The sequence below is a fragment of the Gracilinanus agilis genome, chromosome 4, assembly GCF_016433145.1.
Source record: "Gracilinanus agilis isolate LMUSP501 chromosome 4, AgileGrace, whole genome shotgun sequence".
Lineage (NCBI taxonomy): Eukaryota > Metazoa > Chordata > Mammalia > Didelphimorphia > Didelphidae > Gracilinanus > Gracilinanus agilis.
Window position 1 is genome coordinate 462,227,081 of NC_058133.1, and position 15,038 is coordinate 462,242,118.

Genomic DNA, 15,038 nt, shown 5'->3' on the forward strand with positions numbered 1-15,038 from the left:
CTTCACCCCCCGCTCTCCCCCCACCCATGGCCAACGCACATTTCCACTCCTTATGTCTTAAAATCAATACCAAGTATGGGTTCCAAGACAGAAGAGTGAAAAGAGTTACTTAATTGAGATTAAGTGATGTGTCCAGGGTCACTTAGCTAGAAGTGTCTGATGTTAGATTTGAATCTAGGTCCTCCTGACTCTAAGCCTGAAGCTCCAGGCACTGTGCTACCTAGCTGCCTCTAAATTATTACTATTACTTTAATTTTTATAAACCTTACCTTCTGTCTTAGAATCAATACTAAGTATCAGTCCCAAGACAGGAGAGTGGTGAGGGCTAGGCAATGAGGGTTAAGTGACTTACCCAGCATCACGCAGCTAGGAAGTATCTGAGGCCAGATTTGAACCCACTATACCACCCAGATGCCCCTAAATTATTATTTTTAAAAATAATTTTATGTATTTATTTTTAAAATATTTTCCCATGGTGACACGATTCATGTTCTCTCCCTCCCCTCTTTCCTCCCCCTCCAAAAGCTGACAAGCAATTCCACTCTTATACATGCCCTAAATCATTTAAAAAAGAGATTGCAGCACATGTATGACTTTGGGGGTGGGTTTCCCCTTACCACTATTTCTTATTATTTATTAATTTAATTTAATTTTTATTATTTATTAATATTTAAGCCAACTGGGTATACAAATACCTGTACATTGATAACTATAGAGATGAATGTGATTGCATGAGAATTTACATCTGGATTGAGTTTGAATACTTTGGCACATTCACTGGTCCCTAATAATTCTGTGAAGGTAGGCAGGACAAGTATCGTTATCCCTATTTTACCAATGAAGAAATTGAGTCTCACTGGGGACATGATTTGCCCAGCGTCTCCTAGCCAATAAGAGGAGGCTTCTTAGAGCCCGGGTCTCCTTGATTCCCAGCCCAGTGGACTTTCCAAAGGATGACAATGCCCCTCTCAAAGGATGGGTTCCTAGAACAGTCCTCCCTCTCCCCACCGGGAACACCATTAAATGCTATTGGGCAAGGTTGTCAAGAACAAAGGAACCACATGAAACATCCATATTATGAAACTGGGAGAAAAACCTGGATTGTTTTCCCCTCCTGAGGTCTTCTCCCTGTACAAAGAGGACCAAGGGGAAGATGCTGATGGGGTGTGATATGGGAAAGGAGAGCTGCCCGAGGCCTGGCTATTCATGTGGGTCCAGGGAAATTTTCTGACACCTGCCCATCTTCCCCTGTCACCAAGGACACTCAACTCCAGTAATTCTCTTAAATAACGTGTGTAACACACACACACACACACACACACACACACACACACACACACACACGAGAAAAACTCCTTAAGCCTGACTTGTAAAAATAGTAATCTTTCCTGCACAGGCTTGGTCTTGTTTAATTTATGCAGACAACACAGAAACTCATCATACCGTGATAAATTGTACTTTTTATGGTTTTCATGAATTTTCTGATTGCACATGAGTATACACACACACACACTCACACACTCACACTCACACACACTCACAGAGATTCAGATGCTCTAGAAAAGGGAAAGTGGGGACAAAATAACGAGAGGAATGCCCTCCCTGGAGGAGGCTGGGAAAATCTCTATGTGATGCTAGAGTCCTTGGTAGAATTCTCAAGAGCTCAGGTCACTGCTGCTACCTCCATTTCCTAGAAAAAGACACAATTACTCCATCGGGTGATGCCCAGATGCTTTCAAGGTGTCAACAGGGACTAGGGGTCACAGAGAATTATTCACTTCCCTAACTTGACTGCTTTACCAAATTCCTCCTTTCTGTCCAAGCATCATCTTCCCAGGGCAGCAAATATCCTTCAGGGGAGGAAGGGAGATACAGGGGCAAGGCAAAGGGGAAAAAAGGAAGGCCACTTTTATCAGGAGTTTGAAAATGAGTAAGAGCATACAAATGGAATTCAGGCGGAACATCCCAGCACCCGGCTGGCTGGGTGTTCTGCACCAATGCTCCCCTCTTTTCAAAGCCTTTCCCCCTCATTATAGCCAGGCTCTAACCTGGAGGGATAAGACTAGGACAAAAATTATAACCATCTAAGGACTAAAAAAAGGATGAGCAGGCAGAGGACAGAATAGTGATGCTCTATTGAATTCTGCCTGACCCAGATGGGCATTTTAAGGAGCAGCCTGTCATCTCTGGGTGACAGGCAGGGACCAGCGAGGTAGAACCCTGTGGACGAACATGACCCTCTGATTTCATTCCTAGCCTAGAAATGTGGCAAATGAGTCTGTCAGTCAGAGCTGCATGCTGAGCACCTGCTAGAGGCAAAGCCTGGCACAGGGTACCGTGGGAGCTTTTTCAAAGAGTCTCTCCATTCCAGTGCTTCTTGCACACCAATACCAGATTAATTTTTTTAAAATATTACTTTTGGGGGGCAGCTAGATGGCCCAGTGGATAGAGAGTCAAGTCTGGATACCGGAAATCCTGAGTTCAAATCTGGCCTCATATACTTCTTATCTGTGTGACCCTAGGCAAGTCACTTAACCCCAATTGCCTAGCCCTTACCTCTCTTCTGCCTTGGAACTGATACTAAGTATTGATTCTAAAACATAAGGTAAGAGCTTTAAAAAAATAAGATAAAATTTAAAAATTACTTTTGTTTGGAAATTCTTCAATGGTTCACCATTGACCATAGGATAAAGTTTAAATTCCTTGGCCATTCAGTTAGCAAGCATTTATTATGTCCCTGGCATTATGTTGTGTTGGGGATACCAGTACCAGAAAGCAAAATAGTTCCCCTGTCCTCAAGGGACTCATTTTAATGATGGAGAAAGAAAAGAACTCAAGGAACCTGTAGTATGGTTTGAAGGAGTAGGGTGGAGGTGGAAGCAAGAGTGTGCTGGTAAATATTTAACAAAAATCCCATGACTCTTACTTGCAAAAATAATCTGCATTCACTTCATAGCTGTGTGACCCTAGGCAAGTCACTTAACCCTGATTGCTTAGCCCTTGTTGTTCTTCTGTCTTAGAACTGATACTAAGAGTGAAGACAAGGGTTAAAAAAGAATAATCCGTATTATAATATTTTAAATTAATATTATTAGCATTTTCTCTATCATTTTCTTAAGTCTAAGCAATCAACAAGATAAATCAAGCCCTCATTTGTAGTTTGCCAATTTCCAAGGTGTAAATAAATGTTCACACTGATCATTTAATAATAGAATTTGAGCAGGTATGAGCTGATTCTAGTATATCTGTGGATCATTTGGTGATAACTCAAGATAAGGTGAAAACTCAAGACTCTCAGAGCCCAGAATAGTCTCAGGGGCTAAGTTTAAGGTCTTCACGGAGGCAAGGAGCACTTACGTGGGAAATGAGCTCTAGACATTCAGAAGATCTAAGTTCTACTTTTGGCCCCTGCACGAACTTTTTTTTAAAACTCTTACCTTCTGTGTTAGAATCAATACTGAGTATCAGCTCTGAAGCCGAAGAGTGGTAAGGGCTAGATAAATGGGGTTAAGTGACCTGTCCACAGGCACACATTTAGGAAGTATCTGAAGCTTTGCATTAATTAATTAATTAATGTGATCTTGAGAAAATAATTCATCCTGTCTGCTTCCTCAAGTGTAAAATGAAGGAATTGGATTGGATGATCTCTACGGTGCCTCCTTACTCCATCAAAATGAACTTAAATGAAGGGAAGATTCCTAGTGGCTAGGAATGCCAGGCGCAAGGAACCATCTTATTTCTAGAACTAACCTCTACTCTATCTTCTCTCTTTCTCCTTTTCTTCATGTCCCAGGATTAATCTGAGACAAATCAAGCAAGAAAAGCTTGACGGGTTTCACACAAGAAAGACAGGACTCTTGACGCAAGGCTCCAGCCATAATTTCCAGGTAGGTTGGGAAGTGACTGTTATTCCTAATGGCTCTCCATCCCAGACTCCAAATGAATAAAGCAACAATGCTAGCTTTTCATCTGACCAGGAGAGGGGTGATCTCTAATTCAGTTAGTTCCTACTCCTGATCTCAAGTGGATGTTGGGCAAGTCTGAGTTTCTGGCTTGGGGTGTAAAAGGATAACTGGGGAATGAAAGAGTAGACTTTAGACCTAGAAAGCACGTAAGAGGCTTACAAAGCTCTTTCTGCACAATAAGCAGAAGTATAAGTAGCATTACTCCAATTTTTCCTGATTCACACACCGAGGATGAGAGAGGGAGTTATTTGCCCAAGGGCACACAGCTAGTGAGTATTAGAGCCTAGATCTGAAGCCAAGGAATCAAGTTCTCTGACTCCAAGGCAGCTGCCTTTTCTCCTATATCACATGGGCTCACCATTTCCTTACTATTAAAATGAACAGCCTCTGCCACCCGTGTAATAAGATGAAGAGATCTGTGACCGCTGAACCGCTGGTTAACTTCACTAATAAACCCGACTGCTTTTATTTCTCTCCCTCAATAACTGTGCAGTCTCTGGCAATGCAACAATCCCAGGAGAGTTTCCCCTCCCTAGACTCGATGGTTGAGAGTCAATAAGTCAATAGAGTCAAGAGTCTACCTGGGATTGGAGAAGTCACCAAGAGGTTTGGATGGCACTGCCAGGCAGTTCAATAGCATTTTCAGTGCCCGCTATGTACCAGGATCTGTGTTGGAAATGCCAAAAAAGAAAAGGGCAAAAACAGCCCTTGCTCTCAAGGAGCTCATAATAGATGGGGGAGACAACATGGAAAGAAGGATGTACAAACAAGCTATATACAGGATAAATTAGATGTAAGAAACTAGCATTAAGGAGGAAATGGGAGAAGATTTTGGCAGAAGGTGGGACTTGAACTGATACCTGAAAGAAGTCAGGGAAGCCAGGAGGCAGAGGGAAGGGGGGAGAGAGTACCAGGTATGGTGGGGGAGCCAGTAACAATACCTGGAGTTAGTGTAAGGGATATGTGTCTCCATTCACAACATGATGAACATAAAAATATATAGTGTATGGGGGGCAGCTGGGTAGCTCAGTGGAGTGAGAGCCAGGCCTAGAGACAGGAGGTCCTGGGTTCAAACCCAGCCTCAGCCACTTCCCAGCTGTGTGACCCTGGGCAAGTCACTTGACCCCCATTGCCCACCCTTGCCAATCTTCCACCTATGAAACAATACACCGAAGTACAAGGGTAAAAAAAAAAAAAAAAAAAAAAAAAAAAAAAAAAAAAAGAAAATATATAGTGTATGAAGAAGATGATGATGAAGATGATGATGAAGAAGAAGAAGAAGAAGAAGAAGAAGATGATGATGATGATGATGATGATGATGAAGGAGAAGATGTTGATGATGACCCAGGACACTGACAATATGATCTGCTAAAAACAATATCTGGAGTTAGTGTAAGGGATATGTATCTCCTTTCACAACATGATGAACATAAAAATATGTATTGTATGAAGAAGATGATGATGAAGATGATGAAGGAGAAGAAGAAGATGATGATGATGAAGATGATGAAGGAGAAGATGTTGATGATGACCCAGGACACTGAGTATATGACCTGCTAAAAACAATACCTGAAGTCAAGAGATGAGTGTCTTATGTGGGGAACAGCAAGGATGCCAGTGTCACTGGATTGAAGAATACTTGGGAAGGAGGGAGCAGTGCGGAAGAAGGTAGGAAGGTATAATCCTTTATGCCACATCTATTTTGTACCAGACAGTATGCTAAAGGCTTTACAAATATTGTCTAATTTGATCTTTACAACAATCCTAGGAGGTAGGTGCTATTATTATCTTTATTTTACAGTTGAGGAAACTGAGGCAGAGATGAAGTGACTTCCTTAGGGTCACAAGGCTGTGTTTGAACTCAGGTTTTCCTGACTCCAGGACCAGTACTCTATCCATTTCATTGTTAGCTAAGAGTTTAGGTTAAGGTGATGTAAGGTATGAGAAGACTAGAAAGGTAGGAAGGGGCCAGGTCTTGAAAGAAATAAGGTGTTTGGGGCATCTAGGTAGCACAACTGATGGAGAACCAGGCCTGGAGTTGAGAAGACCTGAGTTTAAATATGGCCTTAGACTAGTGATGTGCAAACTACAGTCCCTGGGCCAGATACGGCCCCCTGAAATGTTCTATCCAGCCATGCGACATTATTCCTAATCTGACAGATACAATGAGTAGGATACAATACAATGAGACTTCGAAAGAGTTGCTTAAGAAATAGACTGACAGATGAGCATTTCCTTTCCTTTAGCCCCCTCTTTAAAAAGTTTGCCCATCACTGCCTTAGACACTTCCAAGTTGTGTGACCTTGGGCAAGTCATTTCATCCTGACTACCTACCTAGCCTTTGCTACTCTTCTGTCTTAGAATTGATACTAACACTGAAGGTAAGAAGGGTTTTTTTTTAAAGGTAAAAAGGAGCCACTCTAGTTGAGTGAATTGGGTGGGGGGCAATGTGGTCACATACGCTTTAGAGAAGATGTTTAACAGCTGAATGGAGGATGGAAGGAGGAACTGGCATGGGGAGAATCGAGGCACTGAGATCAACTTCTACTGTGCCTTTGCCCTGCTCCAGCTGCCGTCGAGGTCCAGGCTTGCACTATTGTCCCCCTTCCCAGCCTCCTTCTCCCTCCACCCTGGGACCTCAGTGAAGCACGAACAGGGGAAGACCCAAGGGTCCCAGTGGTGGGGACGGCTGGCTCCTGGTCCACTCTCTTTTTTTATCATGGAAATAAATCAGGGGCTTGTTTTACCCCAGAGCACACATTCCTTTTTCTCTCCTGCTAAAACAAACTTCTATTTCATCCCTTCTGGAGAGGCTCATTTAATAGCGTGTGAAATGAAATGTCAACAAGAATTAGAACAAATGGCGTCGTAATCCCCAGCAGATGACAGGCTGCAGTGGGAGCAGTCATTTCAGCAGCCCCAGCCGAGGAGAACGACCAACGGGGGGGACCCCACAGGCTCTGGTCCAGGAAGGGGGTGACGGTAGAAACCTGGGGAGTCCCTGGGTTTCTGTCACTCGCGTGATCTCTGCATCCTTCCTGGAAAGAACACTGATGGATCCCCTTTGACAGAGAGAACTGCTTCCCTTTGCTCCCCAATTAACAAGGGCAAGTATTCCTGGGGGGCTGGAACCAAAGAGCTAAAAGCGTAGGGTGCCAAGGCATTGCCAATCAGACAGGGCAGCTTATTCAATGACTACTGTTTGCAGACCTACTGTCAATAAGAAACATAGCTAGCATTAGATTTTTTTAAAGGTGTGCTTGCCTTATCTCTAATTCCTTTTATTCTAGAGGCAGCTAGGTGGCTCAGTGGATAGAGCCCTAAACCTGGAGTCTGGAAGACCTGAATTCAAATCTAGACTTTGATACTTGTGACTCTGGGCAGATCCCTGAGCTCTGTTTGCCTCATCTTTCATCATCTGTAAGATGGGAATAATAATAGCCCAGAGTTGTTGAGAGCATCAAATGAGATAATATTTATAAAGCACAGGACCGTGCCTGGCACACAGTAGGTCCTTAATAAATGTTTACTCCCTTCCCCTCCCCTCTATGAGTGGTATTATTATTTTTTTTAAAGACCTTTGTCCTCTGGGAACTTATTGCTGAATTAGGGACATAGGACACAGCCAGGTGTGTCTGGTGATGTCTGGTTCCTTCCAGCTCTAAAATTCAACCCCATGTCCAGTTTATGTGAATCCAAGCCCTTAGGTGATAAAGTGACAATCACTGGCCTTCAAATCAGAAAGATCTGAGATCAAATCCTTCCTTGGACACTTCCTAGTTGTGTGGCCCGGAACAAGTCAATTAAGCCCCATTGTCTAACCCTTACAGCTCTTTTGCCTTGGAACCACTCCCTAATGGTCATAACATTTCTCTGCCTCAGTTTCCTTTTCACAAAGTTGTCATGAGGATCAAGTGTAAGGCACTCTGCAAACCTTACAGTGTTGGCTATTATTAATTATGATCATTATTTAACTTCTCTAGACTTCAGTTTCTTCATCTGTAAAATGGGGGTTATGATACTGTATCATTTGCTATTACTACTTTGGGGATCGGATGAAGTAATTCTGGGAGGAAAAAAGCTTTGTAAATTGCAAAGCATTAGAGAAATGTCAGCTATTGTTATGAAAAATGCTTAGGTAAGCGAGGTCAACAAGTATAAATAAATATAGCATAAACATGGTCTGAAATGTTGAAATACAAAGCAGAAGCAGTAGTTGGGAAAGACTAACTGAGGGAAGCTAAGTAGTACAGTGGATAGAGTGCCAGATCTAAAGATGAGAAGTCCTGAGTTCAAATCTAGCCTTAGACACTTCCTAGCTGTGTGACCCTGGGCAAGTCACTTAACCCCAATTGCCTAGCCCTTGCCACTCTTCTATCTTAGAATTAATATTAAGACAGAAGGTAAGGGTTTTTTTTAAAGTCTTTGAGAATACCAATTGTTGGGGGAGAGGGGTGAATGGATTAAGCTGGCTGGAGTAGAAAAGAGCTGTGTAGCCCAGTGAAGAAAAAGAGGCTGGTAGAAAATGCAGGAGTCAGAACTTTGTCAGAGCAGCTAGAATTGTTCTGAGCCAGACATCTATGACCCTTCTCCTTGCTCAGACTAGTCTACAGTGGATGAGGAAACCCCATGGGACTTCTTTCTTCCTCCCCTTCTCCGTGACATTTGTCAGATGGTCAAGAGGGGAGTACAGAGGAGAGGGGTCTTGGTCCTAATCCTAGCTGAATTCCCTGAGTGACCTGGATAAATAACAGACTCTTTGGGATTTGTCCTTATATAAGAGGCTACCAATCATCCCAGTCTTTTTTCTCTCTCATAGAGGATTCTATGTTCTATTTTTAATAATAATAACAACTATCATTTCTATGAGCACTTTAAAGTTAGTAAAGTGCTTTACAAATATTATTTTATGTGATTCTTTACAACCATTCTGGGAAGCAGGAACTCTTGTGATCCCTATTTTACAGATGGACAAACTGAGTCACAAAGAGGTCCCGGGACTTGCCCAGGTTCATACTGATAGGGAAGGTCCAAGACTGGATTCAAACTCAGGTCCTCATGACTCCCTGTCTAGCATTCTATGGACTGCTACCACAGCTTTCCCTAAAAGATTCCCACTTCCATTTACCCAAATTTACTTTGGCAGCATATGCCCTAGAGAGCATATGCCATCAAAGAATGATGGAATGATATGGTTGTAATGGTAAAACCTTAGAAATTACTTTTATGCCTCAGTTTCCTCAGCTGTAAAATGTTGGGGTTGAACATGATAACCTCTAAGGTCTCTTCTGAGCTCTAAATCTATGATGCTATGTTCTTTTTTTTTTAACCCTTAACTTCTGTGTATTGGTTCCTAGGTGGAAGAGTGGTAAGGGTGGGCAATGGGGGTCAAGTGATTTGCCCAGGGTCACACAGCTAGGAAGTGTCTGAGGCCAGATTTGAATTTAAGACCTCCCATCTCTAGGCCTGACTCTCAATCCACTGAGCTACCCAGCTGCCCCCTTTGATGCTATGTTCTAAACCAGTGATGGGCAAACTACAGCCCGCGGGCCAGATGTGGGTCCCCTGAAATGTTCTATCTGGCAGTGTGATATTATTCCTAATCTGACAAATACAATGAGCAGGATACAATACAATAAAACTTCAAAAGAGTTGCCTTAGAAACAGACTGACAGATGAGCATTTCCTTTCCTTTGGCCCCCTCTTTAAAAAGTTTGCCCATCACTGCTCTAGACCATTCTCAGTCCATCAATCCACAATTTTACCCATGAGAACAGATGCACTGAAAGTCACATAGCTAAGAAGAATGAGGACGTAAGCCCAGGTTTCCTGACTTTCTATCCGTGCTGGGATGGTTTTTCCATGCTAATGCCTTCTCCTGGGGGAAAGGTACCAGAATATTGGGCTTATCATGACAGCCAGGGCTACAGTTTTATCCTTTCTCACGAGAAGCACTTGGCCATTCCCATGATGAGCCACACGATTCTGGGGGAGAAGGATGCTAAAACAAACCCAGGTCTCTTGGTGATTACCTGATTACCTTTCATTAGCTGCAAACAGCCTCTGCTTAGGAGAGTTTCACAAAGGCCTAAATCTGTCAGGAAAAAATAAAGACAGGGCTCTCATCCATCTTCCCGACAACTATTTATTAAACTCATTATTATGTAAATACAGAAGAGGAGGGAAAACAACATTAAAAAAAATCAAGTCAATCCAGGCACCCCTCCCCTGGGAATGGGATGCAACTGGCCAGGGGCTGGGGGACAAGGTGGGCAGCTTTTGCGGTCCCTCCCTCCCATTTGGAGCCTCTCTTCTCCTGGGAGGTAGACTGAGAGCGCCTGCCATCTTGGATGCCAGACAGGAGGGATGGGTGGAAAGCATCATCTCTATCCACCTCCCGAGCCCCCATGGCAGTCCATTTGCATGCAAAAGCTCAAGTTCCTGACCTGCCTTTGTGACCTGTCATTTTCTGCACAGGGCCCCAATTAATGAAAGGTTAGGAAGCAATTAAAAATCCTAACGATGCCCTTTATTGCAGCAGGAGGAGAGCTTCTTTGTACTTGCATGAAGCTCTCCCCGGCATTGTCCTCGGCAGCCCCTAAACTCCCTTGTGACCCTGTTCCTAGAGATGGTGCTCACAATGGTGGCTGTCCTTGCTTGACCTTTCTCAGGAAAATAAAGAAAGAAATGGATGCATAAATAAATAAATATTTCCCCCACCTCGCTCTTGCCAGCCCCATCCTGGTCTCCACCAGGCTAACTTAGAGGTAAAAGGCAAGTTTATATGGCAGGGGTGAGCCGGATGGCCTGGCCAGCCAAGCACAGACGTTGTAGGTTTGCAAAATTCATCATTTACTCAACCATTTATTTGACAAATATTCTCCTGAAGGCCTACTATGTGAAATACGCAGTGCTCGGAGATATCCCTGTGAACAGGTCAGAGAGCCTGCCCTCGGCGTGCTTACAGTCCAAGGAACCACACCTAAGCAGATTAGAATAGGGCAAATGAATCAAAGGATAGTAAATAACACAGTCTAAAGTTCTATGCGATCAGACAAGGCCAGATGCAATAGTCTTATAGGATTCATCATTCACTCATTCATTATTCCTCAAACATCTGCCATCTCTCGAGTGCTTACTACTGCTGTGCATTGTGCTAGGAGACATGGTAATGAATGAAATTCATTTCCTGCCCTGTCGGAGCTTACAATCTATTAGAGGGACAAGACATTTACCCAGATAAATAAAATGCAAATTAGAATAAATTAGAATATGCTGAGAAAGAGAGAAGAATCCATCAGGAAAGGCTTCCTAGGAAGTGACATTTAAACTTGGCTTTGATTAGTATACCAACAACAGAGAATGGGTGGGGGAAGACATCCCAGGCTTAAAGAGAAATATAAATAAAGGCACACGAATGAGGGAGCATGGGAAGCGTTTGGGCTGTGGCACATCATCCAGTTTGGTAGCAATATGGAGTTTCCTTACTTTGAACCTTAATTTCAATGTCTTATCCATCTGTCTGTCCGACCATCCATCCATCCATCCATCCATCCATCCATCCTTCCATCCATCTATCCAACAAACTTTTATAGAGCCCTTGCTGGGTGCAAAGAATTATGTTAGATGAGAGCCAGTTTCTCTAAGGAATGGAAGAAAAATGATAACAACTATATCATATGATAACATAAAGACAGTTAGGTGCACAGTGGATAGAATGCCAGGCCTGGAGTCAGGATGACTCCTCATCTTGAGTTCAAATCAGGCCTCAGACACGTACCAGCTATGTGACCCTGAGCAAGTCTCTTAATCTCATTTGCCTCAGTTTCCTCATCTGTAAAATAAGCTGGAGGAGGAACCATTCTTTTATCTTTGCCAAGAAAACTCCAAGCGGGGTCATGCAGAATTGGACCCAACTGAAACACCTGAACAACAACAATATTATACAAATGTAGATTTGAGCATGCACAGAATCTTTCACTTATTGTCTGATCGTTTGGTTCTAGTGCTCACCAAATATATGCTCATTTCTCTAGCACCTCCTACATAGATATCTAATGCCTCATAACCAGCAGCTGTATCCAAATCAGGACTCAAGTGCCCAACATCAAAATGCTCCTTTCCATGTGTGCCGTTCCTACTAACACAGTGGTGCCTCCTCCTTCCTCGTACCTCATTTGCTGGCTTAGATCTGTCCAACTTTTGGTACACTGGTTTATGCCCATTAGTAGATTTAAAATTACTGCTACCTCTGTGCAGACAACTCCCAAGTCTCTATCCCTCATCATGACCCCTCTTCTCAATTTCTGACTTGCATCTCCAACTGCCTACAGGACCTCTCCTTCTAGATTTCTCACCCAGAATAAGTTCGACATATCAAGGTGAGTTTGCTAGTTTCCTCCTGAAACCTGCTATTTCTTCTTATTTGTCTTTAATGTCTATGGTACCACCATTCATTTGTTCTCTCGTGTTTGGGGCCAGTGGTACTTGTCTTGTCTATCTGCCAGCATTGTTCTCCTTCGTTTGTGTGTCTTTGGGTTGGTTCTTTGCCAAGAAAACCCAGTGGGGTCATGGAGAACTGGATTCAACTGAAGCAACTGAACAACAACTTTTGACTTCTTTGAGGTAGATGGCATCTGGGGACTGGCATTCCACCAGGAGTGCCTTCTCTCATGTAATGTCATGGCTCTATTTTCCTCTTGTATGCTTCCTATACTGGCTAATTTATATACATGACTTCTGTCATCATATTGTCATTTCCTTGAAGGCAGGTGCCTTGTTTATTCGTTTTTGTATGGCTTAGAGCTTGGACCACAGCAGTGGCGTCTAGGTGGTACTGTGGATAGAGTGCAGAATTTGGAGTCAGGATAATAATAGCACTTACCTCAGAGGTTCCTATGAAGACTGAATGGGATAACATACCTAAAGTGATTTGAAAATCATAAAGTGCTATATATATGCTATTCCTATTATTGCCAGTGGTATTATTATTTTTTAGAAGTCCTTACCTTCTGTCTTAGAATCAAAACTTAATATTGGTTCCAAGGCAGAAGAATGGTTAAGGGCTAGGTAATGGAGGTTAAGTGACTTGCCCAGGGTCATACAGCTAGGAAGTATCTGAGGCCAGATTTGAACCCAGGACCTTCCATCTCTATGCCTGGCTCTCCATCCACTGAGCAACCCACTGCCCCCTGTCAGTAGTATTACTGAGTTAAAGGACGTATACATTTTAGTGCTATGTTAATCCTTGCATGCCCTGCCCACTTTTCCATGATTATCACCATTAATAGAGAACCAGATGGGAGCCACCAAAGTCTGGGAACCACTTTGTATTTTTCTTTATTTCATCATCAGCAATAATAAGAACAATAATACCTAACATTTAAGTAGTACCTACCATGTGATAAGCACTGAGCTAAGTGCTTTACAATTATTACTCCATTTGTTTGATTTGCTTTCATGGCTAAAGCAATGTCATATTTCTATGAAATTAAGGCAAACATGATTTTAGGACTTTTTTATAAAGCATGATAGCCAAAGGCTAGGAAATAATTTTTTATATTCAGCATTTTCTCAACCCTTCTTAGTTACTGTCCAGTTTAAGTCAAAATACTTTTAAAAGGATGTGGCTCAGTGGGAGGACATTTACAAGAAAGAGACAAGGATGACAAGGATCTCTGTGGCTCCATATGTAAAGAACTGAGAATGCTTGCTATTGTGTATTTAAAATAGGTTTTTAAAAGTTAAGACACTTATGGCAGCTAAGTGGCTCAGGGGATGGAGAGCCAGACCTAGAGGTGTAAGTTCATGAATTCAAATCTGGCCTCAGACAATTCCTTGCTGTGTGATCTTGGGCAAGTCACTTAACCCCAATTGCCTACCCTTTGCTTCTCATCTGCCTTAGAACTGACACTGAATATTGATTCTAAGATAGAAGGTAAGAGTTTTTTTTAAAAGATGTTTAAGCCATTATTACTCCAGCTCAGAAATGAAAAAGTTTTCAATGATGTATTGTAAACAAAGCTGAATAGCTCTGATGATTCAGATTTGCTGTTCATAAAGGGAATTGGACAAGCCCTGATTAAGGGGTTGGAAAGACCAGAAACAGTTGGAAGAAGAAGGTGGGCAGAAGAAAAAGAACATGGATACTAGAGTAGTTTGTCATTTGCTTTTCTTGTTAAAGATACTGGAGGGGTTTGCCATTTCCTTCATTAGCTCATTTTACAGATGAGGAAACTGAGGCAAACAGGATGAAGTGATTTGCCCAGCATCACCCAGTGAGTAAGTATCTGAAGCTGGGTTTGAACTCAGGTCTTCTTGATTCCAAGTCCAGCATTCTGCCTCACTGGACGAGATGATGTGGGTCACAAATAGAAACACATCCTTGTGGCCTCCACATTGATTTAGAAAACCACAGATTACTATTGTCTGTGTTGTACTATATGCTTGCTTGTTTTATTAAACATTTCCCAATTACATTTTTTCAAGCCTTACCTTTTGTCTTAGAATTGATGCCAAGTATGGGTTCCAAGACAGAAGAGTAGTAAGGGCTGGGCAATTGGGATTAAGTGACTTGCCCAGGGTCACAAAGCTAGGAAGTAAGTATCTGAGGCCAAATTTGAACCCAGGACCTCCTGTCTCCAGGCCTGGTGCTCTTTCCCACCTAGCTCCCCCTTCCCAATTACATCTTAATCAAGCCCAGACCTTATTGGGGGATTTTGCAGGCAGCTTATGGCCAGGTAGTGGCTTTGTCATCTCTGACCTAGAAGATGATCTCTAAGGCTTCTTCCAGTTTTAACATTCCATGGTTCTATCCAAATGTCTTTCCTTCCTAAACTAGAAATCCCAATAGAATTTGGAGCAAACAGACTCCCAATGGTCCAGCGATACCTAATGACTTATCCTGGCCACCGACCATAGGATTGTGTCTGAAGGACTCTCTCCACCATAGTTCTGAGGCTTTGGATGACAAGGTCTGGGGTGGTCTCTTACTCAAGTCTTATCTTGGAGCTAAAGTGTCCTGCCAAGATGGAAACACTTGGTGTGATCTCATCTGATGCCTATCAAGAGTCA

The 15,038-nt window shown here is 42.7% G+C and overlaps 1 protein-coding gene across 2 annotated transcripts in view; it reads right to left on the reverse strand.

Moving 5' to 3' along the window:
• The window catches only part of KCND3 (potassium voltage-gated channel subfamily D member 3), a 329,902-nt gene that overhangs the window by 263,322 nt on the left and 51,542 nt on the right, over positions 1-15,038 (reverse strand). For both annotated transcript variants that reach the window (XM_044672326.1, XM_044672325.1), the window contains exon 4: positions 12,545-12,580. In XM_044672326.1, coding sequence (XP_044528261.1) covers positions 12,545-12,580 — 36 coding nt within the window. The remainder of the gene's footprint in view (positions 1-12,544; positions 12,581-15,038) is intronic.